The sequence below is a fragment of the Sminthopsis crassicaudata genome, chromosome 4, assembly GCF_048593235.1.
Source record: "Sminthopsis crassicaudata isolate SCR6 chromosome 4, ASM4859323v1, whole genome shotgun sequence".
Lineage (NCBI taxonomy): Eukaryota > Metazoa > Chordata > Mammalia > Dasyuromorphia > Dasyuridae > Sminthopsis > Sminthopsis crassicaudata.
The window spans coordinates 393,884,631-393,900,558 of NC_133620.1; the positions used below are offsets into that span (position 1 = coordinate 393,884,631).

The 15,928-nt window shown below is 37.5% G+C and overlaps 1 protein-coding gene across 1 annotated transcript in view; it reads right to left on the reverse strand.

Annotated features, from left to right (window-relative positions):
• Positions 1–9,925, reverse strand: part of OPN3 (opsin 3) — a 55,332-nt gene extending 45,407 nt beyond the window's left edge. The window contains exon 1 of the mRNA XM_074262510.1: positions 9,425–9,925. Coding sequence (XP_074118611.1) covers positions 9,425–9,821 — 397 coding nt within the window. The 5' untranslated portion in view covers positions 9,822–9,925. The remainder of the gene's footprint in view (positions 1–9,424) is intronic.
• Between the last annotated feature and the right edge of the window lie 6,003 nt (positions 9,926–15,928).

The following is a 15,928-nucleotide window of genomic DNA, read 5'->3' on the forward strand; positions in this document are numbered from 1 at the left end:
ATTTTTCTTTTACATTAATAACTAATCAATATCTGGAAATCCAGAATTTTTCCCTTTAAATTTTGCTTATTTTTTATTAGATCTAAGGAGCCTCTGAAAGACAGGACTGATTATGAAATTGGATTAACAATTTCCTCAATCTTGGTCAAGGTCCAACCTCCTGGTACATAAGTGGCTCTGGTGGAGGTAGATTGCTTTGTCTAGATTGCCCCAGGCATGGAGAGTCTGGGTAGAGATGAGTAAGTTACATAATCAAAGTCACTTCCCCCAGCCCCTCATTAGAACAAGCCCATTTCTCAGTATCATATTAGTTTTTTCATTAATTGCTTTTCATTAATTGTTAATCAATCAGAGTTGATTTCTGCCTGTCAAGAACACCCTGTCTTCTAAGGGTATTTAAACTCTCAGCAGTCCCCTAAAGTCCCTCTTTGGGAACCATTGGGAAAGCCAATGATTATCATATTATTAATTATGTGCTAGCTGTATTTACAAGCCATGTCAGCAAAACTCATGTCCTGACAGATCTTTCCAACCTGGAAAGATTTCTAGGTTAAAGCTCAGTGATAGCCCATAGGCCCAACCAACCTAAATTCAGAGAAACATCACTTTTCTGCTGCAGTCATACATTTTTTTTGGTCACAGAAACTCAAAGTCTGAGAGACATAGTTTCTGGGTAATTACTCAGAAACTATGTCTGTCAGATTTTTGATTCATCATAGGAAAAAAAGGAAAGAAACATTTATTAAATGCCACTACATTCCAAACACTGTGCCAAGTATCTTTACACTTTACAAATCTTACCTCATTTAACTCTCACATTAACCATAGAAGCTCAGTGCTATTATTGTCCCTATTTTACAGCTGAGGAAACTAAGGCAGGAAGAGGTTAACTAATTTTGCTAAGGGTTATAGAGCTAATAAATGTATGAGGTCACATTTGAACTCAAGTCTTCCTGACTAGGACTTCTATAGGATGAGAGGGCAAAGTATGAAGAATACAAGAGTACATTATCACATAAGAGCACTGTGCCAGATGCTGGAGAGAGATTCAAAGTTTAAATAATTGACAGCCTAGGAGTGAGAAAATATCAACTCAGATAACTTTCTCAATATTTTTTTGGGGGGGCAGAGTTAGGCAATTGAGTTTTAAATGACTTGGCCAGGGTCACATAGCTAGTAAATGTTAAATATCTGAGACTGAATTTGAACTCAGGTGCTCCTGACATCTAGGTTGGTACTCTATCCAAGGTGCTAAGGGCATCTAGCTGCCCCTAGTTTCATTAATATTTAAAAGGATCTATAATATCATCAGTCTGGATACTCCTGTCACCAAAACAGAATGCAATTCCTCTATGCCTTGGTAGATAATCTTTAAGGGTTTCTATGACCAAAAAAATGTATGACTGTAGCAGACTGGTGATGTCTCTCTGAATTTAGTTGGTTGGTCCTATAGCCTATCACTAGGCCTTTAGTTAGAAATCTTTCCAGATTGGAAATATCTGTCAGGATTTGAGTTTTGCTAACACAACTTGTAAGATTTTGGGGGACTTCATTGTCACACTGAGGCACTACAGTATAATTTTGGTGGATTTGTATTCTAATAGGGGGACAAAACACCAAAACACCAATCTAGAAAGCTATCATCTACAATATGCTATGTGCAAATTCAAAAGTTACAAAACAGAGTGACATATGAGATCTGAGTGGGGAAAGTCATCCCCAACTGAAGGCATAATTGAGGGCTCCCTACAAGAGGTAACATTTGCATTTGGCTTTAGAGCCTTGGGAGTAATTTAATGGTTAAAAAAAAAATAAGAAAGAGGTCAGTGTTAGTAAATGGATACTAGATAGATAAAAAGAAAGGACAAGAGAAGGCTTGTTTTAAAGGACAAGAGAAGAGACAAGAACAAGTTTGCAGGCAGATAGGAAGATCTTGATGATGAGGGAAACATTGAAAAAGCACACATGAAAGGGTTGAACATGTTCCTGAAGAAAGCTGAGAGACTGGAAGGAAAGAGTAGTTTGAGAAATTAGACTTAGGGAGTAAATTGGTATATTTCTTCTTTAGTATCTGAAGGAAAGGAAAAGCAACGAGGCTGAGAAAGTTTGAAGAACAAAAAACTGAAGGTAATTCACAATGGATACTCTTGATCTAGGCAGTAAAATAGCAGATTACCTAATCAACTATAAGTAGACCTGTACAGCAAGAGGAAAAAAAAAAATTTGGTACAGATACAGTGGTAAATGAGAAAAGGAATAGTTATAGGCACTATAAAAAAGACTGTCAGGGAAGCAACATGGGCCCAGCTGAGGTTATATATCATTGAGTTATGTGAGTTAAAGCCATTTAATTTCATGACTTTCTTCAGTAAGACTCAGTAATTCTGGAGATAAAGTAGGGGAAAAAAAATATATATATATACATGAAGTACATCATGAAGATGAACTGGGAAGACAGAGATAGGTCAATGGATCAAATATCACAATAAGAGTGAAAAATAACTTTAGTGCAAATGAGAGAAAGGAGAGGTAGAGATTGTTATTGGAAAGTAAAATTCCGAAGATCTAAATCTTGGAGGTAATACAATTCTGAAAGATAGGTTTGTGGCTGAAATATGGTAGTGAGATAGAGGTCTCTGAAATAAAAATATTAAGGAATATTTGTCAGAGGACTGTAAACATGATTTGAAATTGCTAGGGATGGCACAAATAGAGATAGCTGAATGTAATGGAGATGATCAAATGGAAAAGCCATAAAAGCAGAGATTTGAAAAATATATGTTAAAATATTATGCTCAAAGACATACACAAATATGTTAACAATAAAGTGAAGACTTCAAATAGAATAAGAGAGCAGACTTAGTGATAGGTAAACATGGTTGGAATGGAAATAGGAAATAAGAATAGGATTGAAAAGAAAAGACAAAAGAAGGCTGGTTTTAAAACCGAGGCAACAAGAACAAAATTGCAAGCAGATAGGAAGGTGTCAGTGACAAGGGAAACATTGCATATTCATGCATTAAAGGGATGGAACAAGATCTTGAAGAAAACTGAAGGAATGGGAGGAAGAAATAAAGGAATTAGCCTTGGTGGTCAGCAATAAGGAAGAGTTATTACGGACAAGCCCATAGTTGTTATGCATAACTGGGACTGGGGAATCAATAGATTATGGACTGCTCTACTTCATGGCAACTAGATGGTGTAGTAGGTAACAGTGTTAATATTGGAGTGGAAGAGAACCTAAATTTAAACTCAGTTTTCTAGCTCTTAATCCCCTATATGTATTATCTCTTCATATTAAAATATAAAGGCAGCTATGTGGTATGTCAAATAGAATGCCAAGCCTGGAGTCAAGAAGATTCATCTTCCTGAGTACAAATCTGGCCTCAGACACTGGCTAGTGATGCTCTATTTGCCTCAGTTTCCTCCTCCGTAAAATGAGTTGGAGAAGGAAATGGCAAACCACTCCAGTATCTTAGCCAAGAAAACTCCAAAAAGAGACATGAAGAATCAAACATGACTAATCAACTAAACAATGACAATAAATGGTTTATTGCAAAGTCCAAAAAACAATTCAAGATGTTGGTGTTTTGGTATGAATCCATAGTTTCTCTTGAGGTATGCTTTAACTGTTCTTTCTCAGTATCAGGAAATATGGTACTGCCAAGACTAGGGAAAAATAGAGGCACCTTTATACTGGTTGAGGGGAAGGCCTATTGTAATAAAACCCACCCTTCTGATATTAAATCTAATCCTAGCATTATCTGAGCCATGGTGTCTAGCTTATGAACCATTACCCTTTCATAATATGATTTTATTTTTGTGGGTCAGTAGCACAAAACATGATAGAATATCTCTAATCACATTAGAAACTGGGGCTGTTTTTCATTTCTGTGTTTCATCATTATAGTAAATGTAATAATCTATCATCTATGCATTAGCAACTGGAACTCCTCTCAGGAAGAAAATCAAGAATGAATGCAATTGAAAACAATTATACATGTAAGAAAAAAGTAATTTCATGCAACAGCAGTTTGTAGTTTGTTGGGACATGATTTGCTTGTTAGATGCAGACTTTTGCTAAAATCCAATCATTATGACAGTTTTCACAATTCTTCTAATTGCTAGAAAATAAGGAACACTAAGTGGCACATTGGATAGAGCACTGGGCTTAGAATCAGCAAGATTCAACTTCCTGATATCAAATCTGGTCTCAGACACTTACTGTGTGTCTCTAGGCAAGTCACTTAAACCATTTGCTCATCTGTCCAATGAATGGGATAAAGAAATGGCAGACCATTCTAGTATCTTTGCCAAGAAAACCTCAGATGGGGTCACAAAGAGTTGATCATCATTAAAAATCAACTGACAAAGGGAAGACTGTTAAAATTATGTTACAAGGTAACAAAAAAGGCATTAACTTTTTATTTAAAAATAATATTAGTACATAAATCAAATTAAATATGCAACAATTTAGAAATATTTTCATACTCTAAGTTGCAATACAATTTCTTCCTTTTTTGTATTTAAATATTTGAACTAAAAAAATGCCTGATGAAAAAACAAAAAACAAAAAACCCTAGCAAATCTATAAAGGTATTAAGTCCAGGTAATAGACTGCATTTCTATTGTTCAAGGACCATACTACCTAGCTTTGGAGAAGTTATTTGCAGGATGATGAATTTTTCTTTCACATTATCACATGAAGATTACTAAGTCATAGAAAGGTTTGTATTGGTGAAGACAGTTCTCACATTAAGTTATAGTTTCCTAATGTATGTATATATATACATATATCTCCATAGAAATATAGATACAAAAATTCAACATCCATCTTGCTTTATGGAAAGAAGGTACAGTATCATTTCTGAATATTGAATATTTGAAAAGAGGGTTTTTAGCTTTGGGTTTGACCTTTCCTCAAAGCAGAAGAGTGGACCAAATTATTTCTCATGATCTTTCCCAGCTTTATGAGAATCATGGATGTGTTGCTTCATTTGGACAATTCTGACTTGACCGGTTGTTTTAAAAAAAGATACCCCAAGTTTTTCTCATTTCAACAACTAGTATTTGCAAATATCTTGCAGCAAAAATAGCTATAAATTTGTCAAAGCATGTAGGATTCACTAGGGCATACTTTATAGCAATAATTATTCTTTGACCTTTAACATAAGCATGTTCAAGATAATAGGGAAGTTCTGAGAAGGCACTGTCAAGGATATAATTATCACTGACTTTGTGACTCAATGTCATCATTTCACAGCTCTTTGGGGTCTTCTGTGCCTGAAGACCTTCAGAAATGTACAGTACAGCCCACTACTCAGACTCTAACCAGGATAACCCAAAACACAGTGGAACACAAACCAAACATACACACAAAAGGACTTCCCAGGGCCAAGCTGCTCCTTCAAACAAAAGACTCTGTTCTCTTACTCTGCCTCCTGGCAACAAAGTCAGCTGTGCCATATGTGGGGCAATTTTAGGAGCAATGGGCCAGAAATCTGACTAGTTCTGCATTTACAAACTGGCTAAAGGCAGCTTTAGAGAGGAAGAAAGAGGTAAGTGCTCTCATCAGGGCTACTGGCAACAGCTGCTTCCTTCCTGACTGCTTTTGATGATTGCTGTAACAATTGCTTCTCACATCTGTTCATGGGTCTTGTCCTAAGGACATCAGACATAGACAGGAGTTTCCTTTTTTGTCTACTATCTCACAATAAAAGTGTGATATCAGAGAGTAGCCAAATCTCCCTTTTAGTCAATAGTAACCTGACTGAAATAGGCATAAACAAGGAACTTCTACATGCATTCAGACAAGAGTTAGCCAATTCAGTCCATCATTTCAACTAGTATTTGTACTGAATTGATTGGCTGTTGGGAAAAAATTGATTAGTCAATTTAGTTAAAATGGTCAATTTAATTGTATTACTTAAAATAATAATAAATTTCAGTTATGAAGTACTTGAAATTTGTTAAAAATGTATTGCTCACACTAACTCTACAAGCATATATGAGTGTGTAGTTATTATTCAAACTCTAGGATATATAATCAATAAATGAATGAACAAATAAAAAATATACAAATTGAGCAAAGGCTGCTTCATTCTTATCCAGAAGAGCTTGGTTTCTAAAGCAAAATATCTCAATTCTGGTCATAGCCTTAAATTAGAACACATACACACATAAATGCCCATAAGTATCTGTTTATATGCATATTTATATGTATATTACATCATGTGTAATATGTACAAATATTAAATTATTTGTATATTTTGGTCCACTCTCCTGCTTTGAGAAAAGGTCAGACCCAAAGTATACCAGCCTAAAAACCCTCTTTTCAAATATTCAATATTCAAAAATGATACTATACCTTCTTTCCATAAGGCAAGATGGATGTTGAATGTATGTATCTATTTTTCTATGGCTATATGTATATGTATATTATAAGCATACATTTATATTTATATGCATGTTGTTTATATGCATTATTACATGTATGTCTGTATATACATATATAGAAACATGTACTGTATGGGAGTATAGGTGGGTGGGGATATTCTAATTTCAGGTTATGGCCTGAACTGAGTTAGAATGAAGCAGTTTTGGTTTAATTTCTACATATTCATTCATTCATTCATTATTGACTGTATATCCTACAACATGAATAATAATAATATTGTACTAAGGATTACAGATTTAAAGCTGTCGAAGACTTTAGGGATCACTTAGTTCAATTCTCTCATTTTATAGACTAGGAAACTCCAGATTTGCCCTGACTTTCATCTCTGTGCTTTTACTGCTATACTATGCTGCAGGAGGTAAAATATTGTTAATTGAAGTAAAAAAAATCCAAATTTAAATCCAGTCTGACTCTAGTTGAGTAATCCTGAACAACTCCCTTAACTTCAGTATATCTCAGTTTCCTCATCTGTAAAATGGTTACCATAATGGCATCGACCTCATAGGGTTGTTGTGAGGGCAAAATGAGATCATATCTGTAAAATGCTTCAGAAACATTAAAGCACAGTGTAAATGCTATTATTGTTATTGTTGCTTAATTCCTTTCCAAATTTAGCATTACCTCTGATTGTACTATAGCACAATATTGTCTATGCTATAGATATACCAAGTTCCTCTTCCTTCCCTATTCTGCAAACAAGGGCCATAGTCCTTGGATTTTTGTCCCAAAGACAGAAATATATACCTATTGCCAAGAACTCTTTTAGTTCCATCACTACCAGTGACTTGTCTGTAAAGACTTAGGTAAGTTCTTCACTTTCCTGCCTCAGTTTCCTTCTTCTCCCTCACCTTTTTCCCAATTAAATTTAGGCTAAGGCAAGCAGTCAAAAGCTTGACCCAAATGCTCTTAAAAACAGGATAGACTGAAGATAAAATTATGCCCTGTGTTTTCATTATATCTGGTTCTAACCCAAGAGTAATCAACTGGGAGATGATTGGAGGAGGAAAGGAAAAAATGTGTGACTGCTAGGAGAGATTAATAATAATGATAATAAAGACTATCATAACTAATATTTACATAGAATTACTACATACTAAGCATTGTGTTAAGTATTTTATAATTTTTATCTCATTTGATCCTCACAACAATCCTTGGAGTTCTAACTCCAAGTTGTGTTGTTATTATGCCCATTTTGCAGATGAGGAAACTGAGGCAAATAGAGGTTGTTAAGTGACTTGTCCAAGGTCACACAGCTAGCAAGTATGTGAAGTCACATCTGAGCACAGGTTTTCTTGATTCCAACCCCAGAGTGCCACATAGCTGCCTAGGGAAAATGTGAAGGACAGGTGATGGTGCTTGATAAAACCCTCCAATAAAAGCTCCTTACTTACTTAAAGCTCAGTTGGAGTTAGAAATGAACCAGAAATGGAATAAAAATGGATATGAAACTTCCATGGCAGTTAAAATGGTGGTGGCTCTGAGGCACCCATTTTGATACTCTTTACTCTTGGTGCCTTGAGAGGGAAACTATACCACTATTCCCTAAAAGTCCAAAGACAGCCATTCGATTTTATTTGGAATTACTCTAAAGAAAAGAGAATGGCAGGCATATGGGATCTTTCTACGTCTTACCAAACTCTCAAGTTTCAATTATTTGTATAAGTTAAATTGTTTACTATTTATTAAAGATACAACATTCATCTATGATACTATAATCATAAGACTAAAGTAAATCTTTGACTAATTTTATGACTTCCAAAATATTTCTTTAGCTTTAAAAATAAAAGTATAATAGCAGTGGTTAAGTACTAGAATTACTGTATATTCTGAGCGTTGGATGCTATATATAAGAAAATAGTAGTTTTTCATTATTATATTCATTGGTACTCTACATCCTGCAAAGATAAAAGCAGTAGGTGTCATCAACACTACTTTAGAATATTAATACCTGTCTGATAAGGTAGAAAAAGGACTCTGAAATCTGGAAATGCTTATTTACATTTTTCTTACACAAAAATGAAATTCCCTTCCCAGCCTTAGGGAAATGATACCTTCATTAAAATGTAAAATCTCAATAGGATTTTTTTTTTGTTTTTTTTGTTTGTTTTTTTTTTTCTCTTTAAGATTTAGGTATATAATCCATAGACATTCGAGGTCTCCAAAGAAGTCCACTGTTTTTGCACAGGACAGTTACCTGCATATCTGCATTGGGATCTTCTGACGTATTCACCTAATTACTTTATAATATCACTTTAGGGTTTAGTAATATGAAACCAACATAGAATAAAATAGAACAAGCGTAGCCTACCATACAGTTGGCAATAAAAGATCTAAGTGTCAGAGTCTTACTCCTAAAGAACTGATTGGACATTTTATATATTTTTAAAGCAGTATGAATCCATCATCTATTATTTCAGTATTTCACCTCTAACTCTGGGGAAAGCATCATATGGGTTCATGCTGTCACTCCATCTTTTGTAGGCAAACATCAAAATCTTACATATTTACATCCTTCACCGATTTTTTTTTTTTCTTAAGATGGAAAACTGGATCGCTCGGATAGATTGGAGAAGCCAGAGGACTGTGAAAGCAAAGAAATGAATGGATGATCCTACAAGGATTATTAAGAGAAGTTACAGAGATACAGGGAGTTGGGAATGAATGAAATATCGCTGCTGAGGATTAGGGCCAAACCAGGGAGAAAGATGAATGAGGTCACGGTCAGCTGAAGGTTGGGGAGTGAAGAGACCGAGGGAAATGAGGGCAAGCTGCTTGTAGTCGCGCGGCCTCGGGTCGGATGGGAAGGAAAACGAGAGGAGAGTGAGTGTGTGAGGGCAGGATGTCTGGCTAAGGGACGGGCTACAAGCGGGTGGTGAGACAGGTGAGAGACGAGAAGAAGGTCCGAAGCGAGGGAAGGGAAGTTTGCAAAGGAAAAGAGGAGTGTTTTCTCCTTCCATCCCAACTCACCAAAGAGGCTGTTGCTAAACCCGTCCCACGCGCAGCCCACCGAGTCCCACACCCAGCCGCTCCTGAGGCAGGACACGAAGGTAAAGGTGACTCCAAAGAGGGACACCAGCAGGTCACTGAAGCTAATGTTCACCAAGAAGAGATGGGTCGGGGTGCGCAGCCTCTGGAACTTGTAGTAAAGGACCAGCACCAGCAAATTGTTGCACAAGCCCAGCAGCCCGATGGTGGCGATGAGCAGCGCTAGCAGCTCGTAAGTCCCGGGACTGAAAAGGGGCGCTGGGCGAGGGCTCCCCTCCGGCCCCGGCTCCCCCGCAGCCCCGGTGCCGCCGGCTCCGCCGGTACTGCCGCTGCCCCAGTAGCCGCCCCCGGCGTCATCGCTACTGTTGCCGGAGTACATGGCTAGGAAGCGGGCTGCGAGTGCTCAGCGCTCCGTGCTTCCAGCGGCTGCCAGCACCCTGGGCGAGGCTGTGGCTCCGGCTCCCGCTCCGGCTCCCGGGCGCACTGGAGCCATCGCTAGTAAGAGCAGCGGCGGCGGCAGCCGGAGCCGCTCCCACGGGAGGCGCCAGTGAGAGTGGGAGATGAGGCAGTCAACCCACTCTCTCCCGATCTGGCTCAAGGAGGCCTTCCCTTCCCCCCACTTCGTCCCCTATCCTGAGTGAGTGTGCGCGCGCTCGCAAGCAGGGGATAAAAGGAGGAAAGAGAAAATATTACTTTAAAAACGTGGCAAGCACATCCCCCTTACTCAATTCCTCCTCATTCCCAAGGTTATAAGAAAACATCCTACTGTGTGCCTGACTTTTAGAGCGCTGTCTCTCTCTCTCTCTCTCTCTCTCTCTCTCTCTCTCTCTCTCTCTCTCTCTCTCTCTCTCTCTCTTGTGTGTGTGTGTGTGTGTGTGTGTGTGTGTGTGTCTGTCTGTCTGTCTCTCTCTGTCTCTTCTCTCTTTCCTCTCTCCTCTCTCTCTTCTCCTCTCCTCTCCTCCCTCCCTTTCTCCTCTCTCTCTCTCTCTCTCTCTCTCTCTCTCTCTCTCTCTCTCTCTCTCTCTCTCTCTCTCTCTCTTTGTGTGTGTGTGTGTGTGTGTGTGTCTGTCTGTCTGTCTCTCTGTCTCTGTCTCTGTCTCTCTCTGTCTCTCTCTGTCTCTCTCTGTCTCTGTCTCTCTGTCTCTATCTCTCTCTCCCTCTTTCTCTTTCTGTCTTTCTGTCCCTGTAGTTCTGTGTCTGTCTCTCTGTCTCTCTCAATTTCTCTCTCTGTCTTTCTCAATTTCTCTCTCTCTGTCTCTCTGTTTCTGTCTCTGTCTCTGTCTGTCTTATCTCTCTCTCTGACTCTCTTTTTCTCTTTCTGTCTGTCTGTCTGTCTTTCTTTTTCTGTCTGTCTTTCTATCTCTGTATCTTTGTGTCTGTTTCTGTCTCTCTGTCTTTCTCAATTTCTCTCTGTCTCTCTGTTTCTGTCTCTGTCTCTGCCTGTCTGTCTTATCTCTCTCTCCGACTCTTTTTCTCTTTTGGTCTGTCTGTCTGTCTCTCTCTTTTTCTGTCTGTCTTTCTGTCCCTATATCTCTGTGTCTGTTTCTGTCTCTGTCACTGTCTGCCTCTCTTATCTCTTATGTCTCCCCCCTGTCATCCCCTTATGTTTTCCTTTAAATGAGACTCACTTGAACTTTTACAGCTACTCTAAGTGACCAGCTTTCTTCTTTTATCCCATCCACCATTATTCAAACAAATGGGAGAAGTGGTGGTACCAATTTACAAATAGGAAGAGTAAAGAAGGAAAAAAGCATATTGTTATGGAATGTGATCATTTCTGATAAGATCACTAATAAGGTCAGGGCTTTCTCATTTCTGTTTACTCATACTTAGAATAAAATGACTGGACCAGTCGACCAGCCTTTAAGGGTCCTTCTAGCTCAGACATTTTATGATCCCAAGTCCCCTGCCTCAAATAAAAGCATATTTCAGGTAGGTTAAGCATCTAATTGAACTCCAAAGGAAAACCTTTCCTTCTGAAATGCTTTAAATTCACAGTTGCCATTTCTTATTGCTGGGCTATAATGCAGCACAAGGATAAGATAAATGTTTTTGGTCTGTGTGCCAAGGGTCCACAACCTAAATCTGCCAGGTGTACTATAGTTACATACTTTATTTAGGACACATATTGTCACTGTCTGTCTTTTTTCCCCCAGAAGCAATTTTGAAAAAAAAGTAGAGTAGGAGACAAATATAGGTTGTGACAATGCTCTGCAGGAACTGTTTGCATCCTGTACGGAGCTGACGCAGCATAGCTATAGGAACTGCCATATTGGATCACCCTCAGTGTCTCCCCCAGAAGGATTCTCTTTTTTCATGTCAGCAGCAACAAACAATTTGTGAGAGAACATAACCCCTTACTTATTCCTAGCTTTTCTGTAAAAGCCTTTTATGGAACTATTCTCTATAACAGGCATCTATGTACCTCCTATGATGTACCAAGTACAATGCTAGATGCTGAGAGCACAAAGGAAGAAACAAAAAACAAGAAAAAGTTCCTGCCCTCAAGAATCTTTTATTCAGAAGTGTAGGATGGAAGCAATGATGGGGTACAACAAGTACACAGACATGTAGATGCAATATAATTGTGTGGTGGGGGGTGGGGAGAGACTAGCAATTTGGAGTGGGGAAATGGATGAAGCTGTTGAATTTGAATGGTTAACTTTTCTTTCTTTCTTTCTTTCTTTTTTTTTTTTACTTTGGCATTTTAGTTTAACAAGATTCCTGTATTTACTGAATATGTGTATCAAAAATATTTATTCTTATTCTCCCTTTTAAAATATATTACCTCTTTTAAGATTCAAGGAATGTCTCCTAATGCAGATAAGTAGGCTAAAAGTTAGGAGAGGGAAAACTTGGATTAACTAATTCATTCTTTGATCTGGGTAAGTCACATCATCTTCTTTATCTCCAAAATGAAGGAGGAAAGGAAGTACAAGATCATAGGACCATAGCTTCTAGCTAGAAATACCCTTAGAGGTAATAAATCAATTCCCTTCATTTTATAGATTAGAAACTGCAGCTAAGAGCAACCACAGAGAAGGATCTGAGCCCAGAGTTTCTGATGATCTTTGCTTTTGCATAATTAGTTATACTTCAGGCTTAGCCTAACTAGGACTCAGGATTTCAGACATTTTCTCAGGCTGTCTTTCATGTCTGGAAGCTTTTCCACTTGGACAGCCTAACTTCCCTAGCTTTCTTAGATCTTCCCTATATCTCCTTTAAATCCCAACTAAAAATCCTTTCCATTATTGAAATTCTCCATTTCCTTTAAATTCTAGTGCCTTATCTCTTTAATTACTTCCAATTTGTCCTGTGTGTATCTAAGTTGCAGGTAATCTAAGAATCATGCCTTAAACCAAAAATCACTCTGATTCTCCTAGATTGGCCACTGATAGATCCTAGGCCAACTCTTATTTGGTCATTATTTGAGTCCTAATTAACCAGGTTGAGTGTAAATAGCAATGATTTCTGCTTTGACCAGAAACTGAGAGTATTCCCCTCCCTGATTTATTTATTTAGATTTTTTTTTTTTTGACTAGGCAAAAGAGGAGATTCCTTGCCTCAATTCCTACCTAACCTTAATGACTAAGGTGCGACCTCAGTCAAACTAAGCCTGTTGAAGATCTTAGCTTAAAAAGGACAAGGTCTCCCATTTCATCCAGGGCTATCTCTAGTTGTCCTGATCTATTCTGACCACTGGACTTAGATGACTAGAGGGGAAAGTGAGGCAGGTGATCTTTCACAGACTTTCCTCACTTCAATACAATTCATTTGCATATCATGGTATCATCTTCTTAAAGTCACTTCCTCTTCAAGAACAAAGGAAAAAACCACAACAACAAAAAGTTGCTTTGTATATATTTGTTTGCATGTTGTCTCCCTCTTTTGATGATTAACACCTTGAAGGCAGAGTCTGTCTTTTGCCTCTTTTTTCTATCTCCAGCTCTTAGCACAGTGCCTAGCACATAGTTGTACTTAAAATAGTATTTATTGATTGATTGCCTCATAATTTTATATGCTTTTTCCCACATTGCCCAGTAGTCTACCTCAATAGACTTTGGAGAATTGTTTCTTTTTCCTACTCTATAAAACTCATCAAAATGATGTAATTAGTAGTGTGTGGATGTACTGCAGACTTACTTCAGTACCCAAATGAGTCAATTTCCTAAAATTATGTATAACCACTTTAACCAGATCAGGATGACATCTCTAATAATACAGTCAAGTAATTAGCTTCAATTATGTCATAAAAGTAGAGATGTTAAAATCTTCATTAACATAATGATTTTCAACACTAAAATACTAGAAGGAATATGCAGAATGGGGATAAGTCATAGTCATCTTCATTCATTTATTCACTTACTCATGCATTTAACAAACATCTGCAATATCAGCATCAACAATAAACACTATGTTTTAGAGCACTGCAAGAAGTACTATAAACTACAAAGATATGAACTTATCTAAAAGATAGGATGGTATCATTAAATAATTAAAAAGTGTATATGAAGTATTTACTATACAACAGTCAGGATAGATAGGTGGTTCAGTGGATAGAGTGCCAGGTCTAGAGTCAGGAATTCAGCTTCTGACAGGTATTAGTTGTGTGGCCATGTAATCCCGTTCATTTCAGTTTCCTCACCTGTAAAATGAGTTTGAGAAGGAAATGGCACCCTATTCCAATATCTCTGCCAAGAAAACCACAAATAGAATCATGAAGAGTCTGATAAAAGTGAAATTCAACAACATGCTAAGTACTGGAGCTATAAAGTTAAAATTTGAACATCTTTTACTCTCAAGGAGCTTATATTTTGAAGGGAGAAATAATGAACATATATAAAGATATATAAATCAGATCCAAGGTTAGCTTGGAAAGAATGTAGGTAACAGCTGGAGAGTCAGGCAATGCCTCTGGATGAAGGTGGCAATGCAATCGAGTCTTGAAGGAATTTAGAGATTCCAAGAGACAGAAGTGTAGAGGTGAGTTGGGGAGAAGGTTGAATGGGAACAACCAATGCAAAGGTATAGAGAAAAGAAAAGCACTACCATTAAGTCGGTGGATTATTATGGCTAGACCAGAGATAGCATGACCGGGATTGATTTGTAAGTAGGTTGGAAAGAACTGTAAAAGCCAAATGAGTTTATATTTGACCCTTACAGCAATAGTGAACTACAGCAGTTTATAGAGTAAGGTAAAGAAGAAGGGGAGATGGACAGGATTTGGTCAGATTTGAAGTTTTAGGAAAATCAACTGTGGCAATGGCATGAAAAATGGATTGGAATGGGGAGAGACCAAAATGGGGAGACAAACTAGAAGATTATTGCAAAAAATACTGCTCACCTACTGACAGAGAGGTGATACTTTCAAGTTGCAAACTGAAACATATATTTTTGTATACGGGCAAGGAAGGAATTTCTTTTTCTTGACTCTGCACATTTGTCCCAAGGGTTTCCTTTTTCTTTTTTCTCAGTGAATGAGAGGAAAAGAAATAAATGTTTTTTAGTTGAAAAAATTAAATCAAAAAGAAGATTATTATAGTATTCCAAGTGAAAGATGATGAAGGCTGGATCTAGAATGCTAGTTGTGTGGTTGGATAAAAAGATATGGAAAAAATGGAAGAGGGGAGAAGATCAGGCAATTATTTGGAGTGAGGGAGAATGAAGAATTGAGGTTGGCACCAAAGTCATAAGCATGGGTGATAAGAATAATAGCATCCTCAACACTAATAGGAAAGCCTGGAGAGAAAAAAAGGGTAGATTTTTTTGAGAAGAAGAATATTAGATCTGTTTCAGACAAATTAAAGATGCCTGTGGGATATTCAATTTGATATAGCAAAGAATGTGATGCAGGAACAACTAAAGAAAAAGATTCAGGGGAGCTATATTAATTCATCATCTAGTAATAATAAAAACAATAGTATTAATATGGTGCTTTAAAATTTGCAAAATGTTTTATAAACATTATCTCATTTTATCTTCATTATAGACCTAGGAAGGAGGTTCTATTGTTATCACTACAGATGAGAAAACAGGTGCTCACAGTTATTAATGACTTGCCTTGGGTCATACAACTCATAAGTGTCTGAAGCTGAATTTGACCTCAGATCTTCCTGATCACAAATTCAGAGTTCCTTTACTTCTTGGCATTTCTTCAGCATTTGATACTGTTGATTATCCTTTCCTCTTTGGATCCTCTTGGTTATTCTACCATTTGGAATGTGGTGCAATGGAGGATTTATAATAAATGTCCTGATTTGGAGTTCAGCTGCATTATAAGTTTTCCTAAGCATTTGTATCATCCAGTTTATGGGGTTGCTATATGACTCAAATAAGATAAGGTACATAAACTGCTTTATAAACCTTAAAATACTAGATAGCAAAATATTCCTAATTGGATCTGTCATCTCTCTAATTTTGATTCTTGTGAAGTCGGGGTTAGCATCCTGGATGCCTTAGAATCAGCCGGAGTCAGGATAAGCAAAA